At 40.8% G+C, this 15,791-nt stretch overlaps 1 protein-coding gene and 1 long non-coding RNA gene across 3 annotated transcripts in view; one reads left to right on the top strand and one right to left on the bottom strand.

The window, feature by feature from the left end:
- Positions 1-3,371: 3,371 nt before the first annotated feature.
- mxd4 (MAX dimerization protein 4) overlaps positions 3,372-15,791 on the bottom strand; it is a 31,044-nt gene continuing 18,624 nt past the window's right edge. For both annotated transcript variants that reach the window (XM_038304729.1, XM_038304731.1), the window contains exons 4-6: positions 7,044-7,158; positions 5,045-5,207; positions 3,372-3,546 (exon numbers count right to left, since the gene is read on the bottom strand). In XM_038304729.1, coding sequence (XP_038160657.1) covers positions 3,380-3,546; positions 5,045-5,207; positions 7,044-7,158 — 445 coding nt within the window. In that variant the 3' untranslated portion in view covers positions 3,372-3,379. The remainder of the gene's footprint in view (positions 3,547-5,044; positions 5,208-7,043; positions 7,159-15,791) is intronic.
- LOC119796254 lies at positions 12,571-15,137 on the top strand. Its single transcript, XR_005282442.1, has 3 exons — positions 12,571-12,854; positions 13,202-13,392; positions 14,516-15,137. It is a non-coding gene; the product is annotated as an uncharacterized LOC119796254 (long non-coding RNA).

The raw sequence follows: 15,791 nt of genomic DNA, 5'->3' as shown, positions 1-15,791 counted from the left end.
ACAAACAGTCTTTAACTGGTACAATCTCTTGTTTGTAAAGAAAATAACTTTTTGTTTAAATCTCTTCGCAAGGCACATCTTTGAAGGAACTCCCATCCCCACCTAGCCACTCATGAAACAACCAGAATGTCAACATGTCCAGTCAGCTGCTCTATTACCTCTCATCATGAGCATGTGTGCTTTTTTATTTTTTTCCCCCCAAGAATAACTGCATCGTTATAATCTCAAATCTGGCTCCCTCTATCCTTGTTGCTTTTCAAACAGGAGGTTCTGTGCGAGAGAATCATTAGAACCCATTAATAATGGTATACCCAGTTGTTCATTTCAACCAATAAGGGCGGCTTTTTTTTTTTTATTTGTTTGTTTTTTGCTACAAACAGTCATGTACAAATGCTCTGACATGAATGTAAACTCTTTATGACCAAAAGAAAATGCATTTTAACCTGGGGTTATATTTAATCTTTTTTGCCCTCCTGCAGTGTATGTAGAGAGTGCAGATAGGAGGTAAAAAAAAAAAAGCAAACAAAGTGTTGGTCACCATAAATGCACTACAGAGTAAAAGCAAAGTAAACCACCTGCTTGTCTTTAAAAATCCCTGCCCTGCCCGCCCTCCCTTGTCCGAAAGCACAAGATGGTCATATTGCTGTGAGTTGAGAAGTCCCCCTGATCGATGGGTAACACTATTGTTTCTTTTTCAGTTTGGGTCGGACCACCTGGGAGCTCAGAGGATAACACCTTAAGCTGCCATTGATTATTCTTTTGTCGCTCCTCTCCCGGTGGCTCCCGCAGAACAAACTTTTAGTCAACACACAATAATTGTAAAAAAAAAAAAAAAAGCAGATGAAGAAGCGTCTAGCGCAGACGTTTTTAGCCCCCCGCTGGTGTCAGTTCGGTAGAGGTGATGGGTGGAGGGGTGGAGGGTCGGACATGACAGGAAGCTGCCATGGGTGTTCACCAGTGTTTGTTTTTTCTGTTTATTTCCATGACAGAGTGGAGACTGGGGGTTCTGGAAGGGGTGTGGCCGTTTGGAGCAGACACCACGAAGCACTTTTTTTTTTTTTTTGGTGGTTCTGATGACCCTTCAGGTTCTGGAAGTGTTGAGAAGACAAGTAAAAGGAGGGGGGAGTGTGACCTGAGTTGGGGGAGGCGAGGAGGAAGAGGAGGAGGAAGGCTCACCAAGGCACAGAATGACAGCAGGAGAGTCACCCAAGAGAGAGGGGGCCAGTGTACGGGCTCCCCTGCCCCCACTCTCCCTTCAACAAGCCTGGCGTCCTGTCTGTCTGTCTCTTTTATATAGATATATATATTTATAGATATAGATAGATATACTCACTCTTTTTTTGTCGTTTTTCAAGGTTTAGAGAACATTTAGGAAAATATAATACAAAACTCAGTACAAGAAATATAGACTACACTAGCAGATTTCACTTTAAGTGAGGAGTAGCTTCTTTTCTTTCCAGGGTTTTTTTTCTTAGTACAGTTTTATATTTTTTTGGTCAGACCCACCCGCCGTAGTGGACAGGCAGCTTTTCTGTTTTTATTTTATTTTTTAAAGTGCCAAGCTCTACAGACTGCAAGAGACAAGGGCTGGGTGGGGGCTACTGATAACTAACACCATCAGAGAGCAACAAGAGCACCTCGTCCTTCCAAAGCCACTGTTGTGCATGAGTTACAGTCAAAAGACAGCAGGGGATCAAAAGTAACAGACAGCAGAGAAGAAAAGATGATTACTTCTGTTAGAGAAACTGAAGGAGGGTTAATGTTGGTTACCTCTACATAAAACCAATTTTTCCCCTCTTTTAATTGACCAGCTTTGACCTGCTAATCGGACGCCAGGGAAGAAAGTGACAGAGCTGCAGAGAATTTTCCTTTTTATAATGCTAGATGGCGCCGTGCAGACAGGGTCAGGATCAGTTAGTGAATCCGACACAAAGGTCAGGCTAACAAGAAACAAAACACAAGAAGTAAAATCTCCCAATAACAATAGCTCGTGGTCCACCAGGATCACTTCAAAACGTAAGAGGAAGCATCTTATTGCTACATCAATTAGCTACTGAGAAGGAGAAAAAAAATACACAAGATTTATAGCTGTATGACAACTCCTTCCTTCTTCTTTTCTCTCTGACTTAGTAGTCCATCCACACCATCTGGTGGTATAGTGTAGTGGTCAGTAGTGTGGAGTTAGTGGTTAGGCAACCCAACCAGAGGGAGACACGGGGATGCGGACAGGAACTGGCTGATCTATTTACACTGTTTCTGCTCTGCTGCAGCTCTGGAGTTTTACATTTAGATTGCGAAAGCTCTGAATTAGCTAAGCTGAAACTTTTACACATTTTTTTCACATCGAAACCACAAACCTCAACATGCTTTATCGAGATTGTATGGGATGGGACAGCATATGAGCTCTAGAAGGAAACCTTTTGGGCCACATTATGTGACGAAGAACACTAACAAATTGTGCTTAAATCCCACAAGCGAAGCCAACAAGAACCACTGAGGAAGCATAAAGATGGATCTAGGTATTATTACCTTCATATAAAGCAGTATGCTTTAGGATATAATCCCTTTAAATAGAACACAACTTAATTTTCTACTTGACTCTATTTATTTATTGTGCACTGCACTGAACCTTTCCATATCAATGCCTTTTGCACCGTGACTTTCAAACTGGTTTCATTTTCTCCTTAACTGTTTACATTCTGATCACTGCTTCACTTTTATAAATGGTAATGTTCTTTTCATTCCACTCTTGTGAGCTGTATGCATCGAAATTTCGTTTTGTATACACTCTTAGTGTACAAGATGACAATAAAGTTAGTCTAAGTCTCTAAGATCTTCTGCAGCAGTGATTTGGGAAATAAATGACGCTTTTAGACAAAACTGGCTTCTGAGGTTGTGACTTTGCATGTATTGCTGTGCAAACAGAAGTGCTTTTTTGCTTTTTTTTTTGCAAAACCTGGTATGAGTTGTAATGCTGCTGGAAGTTGACTGAAGCTCGATTTGGCATGAAGCTATTAACAGGTCAAAGCTGCTCACCTTTACCCCCTGCAGATCTATCTGATAGGAAACACCATAAACTTTCCTCTGAACTGTTTGAGCCTTCAGAAACTTCAGGTCAGAAGGGGCTGTGAGGCGGGGAGGGGGTGGGGGTGGGGGGTGTTGGGAGCAGGATGCATTAGGGGAAGATCATGGTTAGGTGTGAGGGGGGTGAGGGCTCAGCTACCATGTCAGCCTGCAGAGTTGTGGCCTGGAACAGGTGGAGGCTGTACCGCCGTTGTGGACTGGTTTGATGCAGGTAGCAGGCGGTGATGGAGAATCGGGGGGGTGGGGGGGGGGTGGGGGGGGGCAGAAAAGTCGGGAGAACTGCACCGGGAGGCGCCTAACAGTGGTGCGGCTGCAGTCTGTGGGAATGTGCGGCTGTGTAGCTGGTGTCGCTGGAGCTGCTCTGGACGCTGTAGTGGTCCTCCTCCTCCTCGTCGCCGTCGCTGATGCTGTCTATGCTGTCCGCCTCCACCGGTGTGAACTCCATACCTTCGATGTCAACCTCTGCTTACACAAAAACAAGAAGACAAGAGGAGAAATGTTGGCTTCTGCTGAACTGTTGCGAATACGGCGTAGCTGTGAGGGAGGTCTGCGGTTTTAACCTGGATGTGGACCACCTTTAATGCGGAGCGAAGGAGATCTTTGTGCTCCCGCAGGTAAATCCCCTTACATTGATAAAGAACCACATATGTGTTTACCTCTTGCAGGATTATTAACACTCTAAAGCTGCCCAAAGCTAAGCAGGACAGAGAGCTCTGGAAAAAAGCCAGTAACTTCAGGATTCGGATGCTCCCCCTAAGAAACACTACAAGCGATCTAACTGCAACACAAAAGCATTTGAGCGCAGCGCTGAGTTTAGCTCCAACACTGACAACTTTCTTATCTCTAAACACCTTCTCAGCGACACAACGGGTTCTTCTGACTTCTCTAGAGATTTTCAGGGGTTTTTGCATATAAAACACCAGCCTGACCTCAGACTGTCTGTTATTTCTGCAGCTGACACTCCAGCCTGTCGACATGCCTTGATGTGACAGTGAGGCTGCTTTCCTTCATCACAGCTATAAGGCCTATTTATTACACCAGAAAAATATGTCCTCTTTTCACATTCAGCCATGTCTGTTTTTATTTGATTTTATGTGATTAACCAGTGCAAAGTTCTGCTTGATTGCAAAGGATATCAAATATGTATTTAAAAGTTTTCTTCTAGAATGCCTCTCCACAGCCTAATGTCGCTACCCTGTTTCATAGTTGCATTCAGGCTAAACACATAGTTTAGTATATACCTTCACAATATATGATTAGTGCTAATCTGAAAATGAGTTTTTAGTGAGAAAACTGAAAAAAAAAAGGTTTGTACAGAAATGACCAGATTATATCCCTGATTTCATAATTCTACACTACAAATATCTAGAAATAAGTAAAAATGTCTTAAATAAAGTGTATTTACCCTTAATTTGAGCTACTAAATACGATTTTTTTGCCAATGGAATCAGCATCTTTACTCTTGAAATGAGATAATTAGATAATATGCACTTGAAATAAGTCAATGCAACTGTTTTTGCTTATTTTAAATGTCATCTGTATTGTTCTATTACCTCCTCAATCCAATAAAAATCACTTATTTTAAGAAAAAATGACCTATTTAGATTTCTATTCTTTGCAATGTAGGATTGTTTTACCCGTAGTTAATCAATAATCCCATGTGAGCTTACATGAACAGTTTAATAGATTTATGGTCAGATTTTAATTGGTGGTATCAGAGTAAAGGGGATGGACGCCACATTTTCTCAGCGCTTTGTTAATTAATTCTAAAATGTGTGTAACTTTGTCTATCAGATGCAACCTTAATGATGGTGTGAACTAGTTAAATTTGCATGATTTTTTTTTGCAGTGCACTTTAAATTGACTTTAGTGGGAGAAATTAAATGAAGTCTCTGGTCTGCAGTAAATGCTGGATCTATGGCTCTGTTTCTCGGACCTCCTCAGTGAAACGTCAGCATACCTTGCTCTGAGTCGGTGGAAATGGTAGAGCCCATGCTGTCGGTGCGGATGCGCTCCACGGATCCCGAAACGGAGAGCTGCTCGAGGCGGCGTTTGAGGTAGCGGTGCTCTCGTTGAAGCTGCTCCTTCACGTTTAGAGCCTTCCTGTCCTGCTCCTCCAGCTTCTGCAAGACAAAAAAAAAACACAGAAAATGCAAACATAAAATAATAGAATTTATATATTTAAGATCCTGCTGTAGAAATACACATTTTGTTAGGTTTCCTTTTAAATGCAACTCAAATTTAAACATTTTATGAAGCCTTTGTGACCAGTTCTTGAAATATATCTCAATAGTTTTTAAACCTTCCCCTTCATAGTGCATGAAGTCTATTACTGTAGAGTAACATTAGATGAAAAGCTAATCTAAACGTATATCTGCCTTACATTAAAGGGATGTTTTTCTGTTTTGGAGGTTGCCTAGCAGGAATGGGCCTCCATATCACACCATATTTATGCTACAGGAAAACAGGAAGTCATAAATGGCACCAGTAATTTTACAAAAAATATATGTTTTTTCTCAACACTTAAACATTTGCTTCATTAATAAAAGTGCTCAAATTAAAGGCTGGTTTTCTTTGAACATTTCCAGGCAGAGTTTAGACAAAAGCAATAGAATAGGAAATAACTTTACTGCTTTGAATGGATATTTGCCAGTGTTGCAGAAAACTGTGGCATGTGATATGATTTAGTAACTTTTATAGCTATAGGATCTATCTGCTTAAAACCACAACTCTTTTAAAAGGTATTAAAGCTCCACTTTGACACATTTAATGAGTGAAGCAAAAAGTAAATGAATAAATGAACATGAGCACCGCAGTCAAATTCTGACTCTGTTTGGGGTTATATTTTGCTCTCATTTGCAACTGAAAGTTTTCGGTGGTAAATCAAATTAACCCCGAGCCCTGAGGCCTCCTGTGAAACAAGAAGACACGACGCAGTGACGAGAACCAGCATGCAGCGTCTGAGCAGACAGGACTTGCGCGGTAAACAGGAAATGAAGGGTTAAAACTCTTGACGTTTGAATTTTCCATCCAACCACAGTGTTGCTGCCTGTAAACACCGCGATCAGTGCAGCATGACCCCATCTTCTGCAGCCCAACAGTCCATGCATGAAAAACATTTCTTAAGGCTTTTAATATTCCTCCTCTTGTGCACACGGCAGATCTTTGCATCTGTGAGCTTAAAGTGTCCTGAAACATGGAGAAGCTGCTTCTATACAAACTAAACATCCCATTATCTTCTTATCTACAGATCAGCCACCCAGCCCTCTGCTCAGTCCACTTTTTTGACTCATTTGTTAACCTTGTTTTTTCTTCCTTTTTGTCCTGAATCTTTTTAAACTATGAAAAATTAAAAAAAAGAAGAATTTTCCTGATTTCTTTTTAAGGGATGTTTTTACTTGGATGTGCTTGTGCGTCATTTTATATAAGCCTAGTACAATTATTGATACTGTGTCTTTAAAAAATGCCCCCAGCAGCACTAAACAGTGCAGTTATGAACTGTTACTACATGGATACCTGATGGTATGTATATATATATATATATATATATATATATATATATATATATATATATGTAAAAAGTTTGTTTTCAAACTGTGCATATTAGCACATGTGGTGGAATACAAACACTGGAATCCCTCCTAAATTCATCCTTTGAACTAGGAAACATAGTGGTGGCAGTGTCATGCTGTGGGAATGTTTGGCATCAGGTACAAGGAAGCTGGACATATGTAGTTTAACACAGGATAGTAAAAGATAGTGGGGAAAAGTCTGTTTTCCTGGATTTGATGTAATGGTATCAGGTCATAAATGTCATATTAAAAAAACAAAAACATACAGGTCAAGCCATTTAATTGAAAAAACTCATTAAAACAAAACCTCACAAGCTGTGGTTGTCTTGAACAGTAGCAACAAGCCTATAACCACAGTAATGTAATTTCGCGGTGCTCTTTAAGTACCTTGATGTGCATTTTGGCCCTTTTCAGGAGGCTCAGGGTGGTGTGTCTCGTACTGTCAGGACCCAAAGGCACCAGCTTCTTCAACTGTTCCAAGTAGAGCCTTAACTTGGCACGTCTGCAAGCAAGCACACAAGAACAAAATGAGTCAGCACCCGTCAAAAAAACAAAAAAAAACAAAACAAGTGAGTGCACCCACACACCAGAACAGAAACACAAACCAACACAGACACACACATACAGGTCGAGATGATTGTCCTTAAACAGCAGAAGCTGCTCCTTGGGTCCCCTGATTATTATTAGGGTGTGTCTATGTGGACCACTTTGAGCAACTATGGCCGACACTCTGATTGTTGCAGGTACAGCTCAGCTTTGGACCGGGAGTTGGAGGGGAGCTTTGTGTTTGTGTAAAGTTGGAAAACATTCTGTAATTTCAATTAATTTGACCAATGCCTTAATTTTCTGCTCTGGTAATTATTTTAGCAGAAAGTCCCTTCCCTTTGAACAGATTTTATTTTTAAATGCTTGTTGCAAACCATTTACCTAATGATAAGCATAAGTGATTATTAGGCAGGGGAATGGTTTCTGCATACATATTGCTGTTTTTAAGGCTTTAAGTCATTAAAATAAGATTCCAGGGTGGTTAAGTGGGGGGTCTTCACCTGTATGCTCTGTCATTCGCAGCACATTTAGGGTTTTGAAAAGACACAGGGAGCAAAAAGCCCCGACACACATGGTGTGTGTGTGTGAGCAGAGTCAAAGCTGGCTGTTTAAGGCCATAGCCGTCAAATCGATATATTACAAAAAAGCGGCTTGATCTACATTGATCTATTATTGCAACACTAATGTGCTTTACTGCAAATAGCAACTAAAACAGACACTTAATTAACAGGCTCTTACTTTTATATTTCCATATTAAACATAGAAAATGAATAAAAAATGTGCAGTTGAGGAGCTTTACATTAGAAATTTATTATTATTATTTTTTTTTTATCTATTTCTTAAACACATTTTTTAACACAGACTGAACTTGGACTATGTGAAGATCTGACCCCGACCACCTCATATTAGGAAGACCGGTTTGACTTATAACGAGAGCCTGAGAGATGTTTCAGATTATTTATATCCCTGCTTGCTGATAGTTTCGCTCAGTAACAGGTGATTCAGGATTCTAGTCTCTCCTCACACCGTCTCAGTCTGAAAGCTTTCATATTCTGTTTCATTTAACTCGTCACAGCGTTTTTGATGGTTTTATGACAGCAGTTTCACTCCTCCACCAGAAATAAACAACAATCAAAGTTGGATGGAAAATGTCCTAAAAGAATACAAACTACACATCCCAGTTGATGAAAATGCCAGCAGTGACACGACTTCCAGCTGTTCCAGGGACTATGATGCTGACAGGAATCCAAGACATAAGAGACCGTGACCCTAGAAAAAGACCAAATTCAGGCCAAAGCCCTTCAGGCCGACAACCCCGGACCCTCGGGTAAAGAGCTCTTTGGATGCATCACTACGATGTTTATTTAGGTGATAGCGAGGACAAGGCGGAGTTAATCTGCTTGTGCAAGAGGAGCTAATTTCTCTTGATACTGTATCAACATCAGCTAAACCCCCTTTGTCTGTTCTGGGTCCATTTAGATTTGTTCATGAAAGCCTTTTATTTCTCTGTTAGTCCAGCAGGTCTCTGAACAGTTTCTTTGTTCTGAGCTCTACCCCCCCAACCCACCACCCACCCACCCTCTGCAGAATCTCATTTGGCTAACTCCGGCTCTATGGTAAACAAACTCCTAACAATGTGAAATCTTCTCTGACCATCACAACAAACCTAATCAGAGCTCGCTAGGACGAGTTGAGGCATGAGGGTTCTGCAAGTACACAAGTGTCGTCGGGTGCAAAAAAACGTGTTTTTCAGGAAGGGCGTCACCTGATTTTTTCACAGGACCAGTCTGTTATGAGTGGAGGTCGATCAGAAACGGCCCTCAGGCGGCAAGAGAGTCTAAACTTCCTGAGTAAAAAGGGCATGTTTCTGGTTTGGAAATAAGAACGAATGGCGACTTTCTGCAGGTGTATGGAGGTGTTCCACGAAAGAGGCCGTGTGAAAGTGTTCCAGCTCTTTTAACCTTCCCCACCCAAAGGGGGAAAAAAAACTCAAACCGAACCCCTACAACTCCCTGCTCCACCCTGCCAACACCAACACACCCTGGTCCCACTGGAAAACAAGTGTCCTCTGAGGTCAGGGGTGGGGGGGCCAACCCCAGCCTGCTCCAGGACAGCCACATGAAGTGCTTGGTCTGCTGCCAGGGGGAAGCAGGCAGGAAGGAGCGGGGGGTCTGCAGCAGATGGGTGTTTTTTTGGGAACAGGAGCGAGGTCTGAGCTGGTGGATGACTTATTCTGGGGTTGAAAAGAAGGGCTCTTTCAGTGCAGTGTGCTCAGCTGCAGCAGGCATCATCCAAAGAGTAATTTGAGCCAAACGTCATGCCCTCAAACCCCCCCACCCAACCAACCATCTCCTTCTCTTGTTATAGAATAACAAAAACAAGGCGTTTTCCCCAAAAATACTGTGCCTGACTATCTGCTTTCTTCCTGTATAAAACTGTGATTTTATGATTTACTTTCTCCGTCCCAAAGACATGCTCACCATGTTTGGAAAAGCATTACAGCCGCTTCGACATTTCTCCTATTTTGTCACAAACATTAGCATATTTTGTTAATTGAGACGTTAATACTCATTTTGAATAGTTAAAAAGCAGAGAAGTCTGCTGTGTATTCACCTTCATCATCCCGGATTTGATATATTTGCAAACGTACCTCATGCTGCATTTAATATTTGCTTACAAGTATGTCTTAACCAGTTATACGCATCCACAGAAAGAGAGTTTTTGCATAGAAATAGCAACATTTCTATCATTAATGATAAACAGGATTTCCGCACTGACAGCATGAGCTCTTTTAGAATGAGCGCTTTTAAAATTTGAACTTTTCATAGATCTGCAGCGGCCATGTTTTAGGCCAAAAACGCATTTCTTTCTTTTTTTCCTGATTAAATGCACACCATGCCGAGATGTGCAAATCATCCAGGTAACATGTCTATGGCAAGTGATCAAATCGATTATGCAATTATGCTATTTTCTGCCTGTCGACCTGCACTTTGTTTTGATAACTTTTTTTTCCTCCATTAAAATCTAATCTTTCTTTCAATCAGTTTAACATATTTCACAGATATATGACCTTTAGAGAGAACTTTAAGGATAATCACATTCAAGTTTCCTAAATATGTCTGCAGAATAAACCTGGCCTTCCTGTATCGGTAACAAACCTACAGCTGTGCTTGAAAGTTCAGCAACCAGTAAATCCTTAAATATAAGAAATAAAAATGATAAAATCAAATAAATAAATATATGCATATATTAATAAATAAAACAAGCCTGATGGGGCACCAACATTATGTTGGGGAACACTTTGAGCCGATCGCTGAAATCAGGTGTTCTTCAATGTTCAGCAAATGTTCAGTCAGGTTTCTGCACCTATTCACACAGGTATGTTGCTTCACTGTTCATCTGCAAAGTGCTTTCATTTGGGACAGTTTTTTCTTTATAACTATTTTTTAAAACAAAAATTCAAAATCAATATTTTATTTTACTATATTATAATTTAGCAATTTTTTTTTTTATTATTATGTAAACTTTCAAGCACAACTGTACTTTAACATACAGGAAGAAGGTATAAAGCTGGAAAAGCAAGGATTCTTATTACTATTATAACATGTAAACCTCTGAACTACCAAACTAAATGTAGTCTAGCTCCTAAACAGACATATAATGCCTGATTTATCATCTTGTTAGCTCATGAGAAGCACATTTTAAGGAAGATGCAAAGTATGTGAGGACTGACATGTTCATTTGATGCAGACGTTTTATATACACATTTAGTGCATTAAAAATTATTTACAAATCAATAAAAAAATCAGCCGAAAAAGTATCCTCTAGGATTGTTATTGATGTAACCAGATGCTATAGAAAGATTGTAGTTATCTTTAACTTTACAAACGGCTTAGAAATGTTTGGTAAAGCCTTTTTCTTGCAATTTATGCAGCCTGACAAAGTGATACATGCACTCCTGTTAGTAGGAAGCCAACATTTTTTGTTCAAGAAGAGCTTTGTGTTCCTGATGCATATCAACAGGACAGGATTTCGTTCAACCCAGCATTGTGTCTCTGTCAGCCCTCTCCGCAGCACCGTGTGCTTCCCTGTCACGAGACTCTGAAACTGTTTTTCCTCAAGAGTGCACAGCTGATTTGCGGTGGGGGCCGAGACCCTCGCTCACTCACGTTTGTTTTTCCTAAGCTGAGCGCTGGTCACGCAATGTTTATCAGATCGTGGGGAACAGCCGTGCCACGAGCGGCGCCCGATGAAGGTAAACGGTGTGTCCCTAAAGGTGTAGACCGTCTGACCTGTGTGCTCTTCAGCCACAACACATTTTACAGTTCGGGGGTCACAACAGGATGCTCTTTGATGCAAACAGCAAGAGGCTCGGTTAGGGTCAGACGGGAGTTCAAAGAAGTCAAAACTCAGAGTTTTATTGTGCAACAAACACAATACACAATCATTAGGCTGTTTGCAATCCGACCCCCTCCCCTCGCGGGGAAACGTTGTGTTTATGTTATCTTTGCACCACTGAGGCTGTGCTGATTCAAATGGAATTTTGTTTTCTTGAAACTAAATTAAGCATTTGCATTAATTTGGCTTTATTTGCGTAAGCGGTCACTGACATTCAAATTTTTGATTTTCCTGTCTGTTTGCATCCAGCTAATTCTCATAAATGGGCTTGAAAAACACTTTTCTTTTTTTCTTTTGATCATCTTTGCTCAGAGAATTTAGAGGATTGCTGATATAACGGGTTGATTAAGACACGCCAAAAAACTCAACTGTCAAAAATAAGATGAGAGAAGATATATAATTTAGGTGTCATTTCTAAAGAGAGACTTCTGTCACTAGAATATATACTACACTTCAGCGTTTTTCTGAAAATGTATGAATATTTATGTTTTTATTTATGGTTGCTAACGTCAGGGATGATTATGATTAAAAAAATAAAAATAAATGGTTTAAAAGGTAAATGTCCGTATCCACCAAAGTGTTTTACACTCCATTCTGTCATTCACTAAACAATGATGGCAGTAAGCTAGATTGAAGCCCTGGAGCTCACTGACAGAAGCGAGGCCGCCACGCAGACATCGCCGGGTCCTCTGACCATCATCTGCTAAGAAACAACAGAGACAGATGGAGCTGGGATTCCAACCGGCAACCCTACGGTTGCAGGACGTGCTTCTATATTACTGTCGCTCCCATGGAAGTACTGACAGTTTCTTCAATGCACATTTAAAAAAAAAACATTTAAACAGGACACATTTTGTGTTTAAAATAATAATAATAATAAATAAAAGAAATAAGAAAGGACAGGAGATACTATAAAAAAAATAATAATTTGGATATAATTCTGTCGATTCAAAATGACTACGATCTTTCAAGGAGCGATTTATTTATTTTTTTTGTGTCCCAATGGTCCAAGCAGGGCAGGAAATGAACCCAAAGGGTTAAAAGAAATAAATAAAGGCAGCAGGTTAAAAGTGAGAAGCTGAGCTTTTTTTCAGAGACGTCGCCACCTGACTGTTTTTCACGAGCTGAGTATCATGGGAGGATTTGTGTTTAACCTCTGGCCTTATACCCCCCCTACCCCCACCATAAGCACACACTCCACCCCACTCCACTCCATCCGGAGTCCAAAAAGAGACGCACCAAAATGAGAAACAGGTATTTATACACTGATTAAATACACTTTATTTTCTTTCAACACCAAAACTTGTTTTTTATTTTTTTATTTAAAACCTGCAAACACAAACAACTTGTTTTGTTGCCTAAGAGACCCTGCAGGACCTTGGACATTTGTACAGATGCACTTTCAGAAATGTTTATAATAGAGGTATCTTCTGAGTCCCTATGCACTCACATAAACACACCGAGGGTCCCTCGGCAGGCTTTGTGTGCCCACAAAGAGCACAGGGCCTGAGAAGGCAACCTAGTGCAAACAGCAAGTCTTCAGCCGTCACTCATGGAGCTGTTTAATGAACTTAAAGCCATGCATTCCTTTTCCCACGCAGGAACGACGGAGTCGCACATCTGGCACAGAGCCGAGCCAGCAGAACGGAGGTCGGAGGTCGTCAGAAACTCCACTGCGGTTTTAAATCCAACTGCCAAAAGTTTGCTCACTACGTTCCCGGCTAAAGTAAAAAAGAGGGCGATGTGTGAAAACGTGCAGCTCTGGTGTTGCTTTCACCAGAGCCAGCAAGAGGTCAGCATACAAGACGATGCTCTGACAGGGTTTTGAAAATGCTCAGCAACAAAACCTTCAAATGCAGCATAACAAATTGAAGAGTGTTTCATCTGACTAGACATTAAACCCTTAAGAGTGAAGAAAAGTGTTATTTAAACAATTATTTTAGGTGAAAATGTATATGATGTAACTGCAACAATTACTACAAGTGCATAATAATTATTTTTGTTGCATAAAACTTTGAAATGCTACTGGAGCTTCTCACATAGAATATAAACCGGAAAAGTTGGTCCATTTCACCACTGATGATTAAAAATTTTAGCATTGATACAGTTTCCTGTTTTCGTGTCGACATGACTGATTAAACTTGGCTCCTCCTTCCTGACCATACAGTGTTTGTACTGGAAAGCGGCACACTAGACACGACTCCTAGATCACATCAGTATCCTGCAGTAATAAACCTGCTTCGAAAACAGTTTGTTTAGTAAATAAATAAAGGCAAATTATTTCAGGTAAGAGGAAAATATTTTGGGAAACTATAAATGAAAAGTATGTTTCAATTGCTGCCATCTAGCTTTCTGGTAGTTCAGCAGAACTGCCAGCAGATGGCACACACATTTGCTCATTTAGCCCAGTGCTGGAATTCTATTTAGGCTGAAGGAGGACAATCAAAAAGACACTTGGTGTATATTCCCTTATATTTTAATGATCAAATGTGTTTTGTTATTTTTTAAATTGGCATGTAAAGTGACTATGTATCTTTCAAAACATAAAGTACACCTAACCTACACTTAGTAGGGACAGTAAGATGGAAAATATTTTAAATTAAAACTTTGGTACCAACCCATGCCAGAATCTGACATCTCAAAAATAATAAAACAAGGTTTCAAACCATAATTTTAAAGGTAAAATGAAACCTTGATTATCTGTGGCGCATCGACTGAAAAAACAAAATTGCCCTCCATGTGCTCCAAATGACAGTACTTATCTGAACCTGACATTTTTTGTTATAATTTTAGAAGTCTTTGCTGCTTTCTAAAATTACAGCTTTACGCTGTGTGATGCAAACAAAAGGAGCAAAAAAAACTTAAAGTACATAAAAAAGCCTTCTGTAAACATTTTCTGCCTGTTCCCTTTGCAGCGTGTCTCCCCTGTGCGAGGCATCGCGTGACTTCGGATCACCGTAGTGAGAGGCCCTGGAATTTAAAGCTGCCAGCGGAGCGCCTCTACATCTGGTTGGCAGGTTCCCGAGGAAAACAAGGCGAATGGAAGGAAAGATTGGAGGGAGAACCTACTCAGGGGCCCAGCCCAGAAAACTACACACACGCAACCTCTCAGCAGAACTTCATTAGTCTCCCTGTCACCCTCTGGGCCTACTAGACATGTTTACATTCAACAGAGAGCCGGAGCGCCGTCTCGGAGAAGATGTTACTGAGACGGGTTATGTGAAACTGGAGGGTTGGTTCACCACGCTGCACACGTCAGCGACAAGAAAGACACACACACCCGAGACACGAGAGGCTTTTATCACCACGATATGAAATGTCAGTCGTCTAGGTGAAGCTGTGTTTGTTTTCTATCATGGCAGACACCACGCCCACTGAAAGCACTGACAGCTTTAAAGAGGTGAGGCAGACGGGTACAATACTACCCCCCCTCCCCAAGGCTGACTGAAGGAACATGGAGCTAACTCACACTCACATGATTCCACTCTCACACGTAGGCAGTAAACAAAAACCTGAGCATAGTGTCTCCAAGTAAAGAACAACAAACTTTTAAAAAAAAAGGCTCCAGCATGCTTCAAGTTTGATGGATGAACAGGATGTAGTATTTCTGTGCAGCTGACACGTTGTAGAAACACCAGCATGCAACAAACAGGAATTTTTGCTGGGCGTGCTTGGGAATGCCGAGTAATTGGATTCATTTGATTGTTTTGGTGTACTGAAACGATCCCCTTGTGTGAGTACGGATCACTGCAAAATCCCTTTCACAGAGCAGCCGGCTTACAGCGGCGTTCACGGGAAAAACACATGTCAACTGGATTTTAAAGAGGGAAGCATGTGCGTTAGCAGACATGGAAGGGGAGGTTACTTCTCGGTGGATCTCAGAGCACGACGCCAAACGACTTTAACCGTGTTCTGCTGCGTGTGCCGAAAAGCACATCTGCAGAGTTTGCACAGACTAGCAGAGACAAGTTCCCAAAGCTCAATAAACACATCAAACTCTTATTATAGAGAGTTTTTTATCGCTATCTCCGTCAATGATTAACAACATCAATGTGACGGTCTGACAGAAGATTTCTTGCTCCTCTTGGCTGTTAGTTGCAGAAAGGCAAATCAAATACTTCAGGAGTCTAATTTTGAGAAAAGATTGGAAAAGGTTTTTCTCTAACTTCGATTCAGCGGATTGTGGCTTGT

Source organism: Cyprinodon tularosa, unplaced genomic scaffold (assembly GCF_016077235.1).
Source record: "Cyprinodon tularosa strain WSP-4 unplaced genomic scaffold, ASM1607723v1 ctg540, whole genome shotgun sequence".
NCBI lineage: Eukaryota > Metazoa > Chordata > Actinopteri > Cyprinodontiformes > Cyprinodontidae > Cyprinodon > Cyprinodon tularosa.
This window is presented reverse-complemented; position numbering and strand designations above follow the sequence as displayed.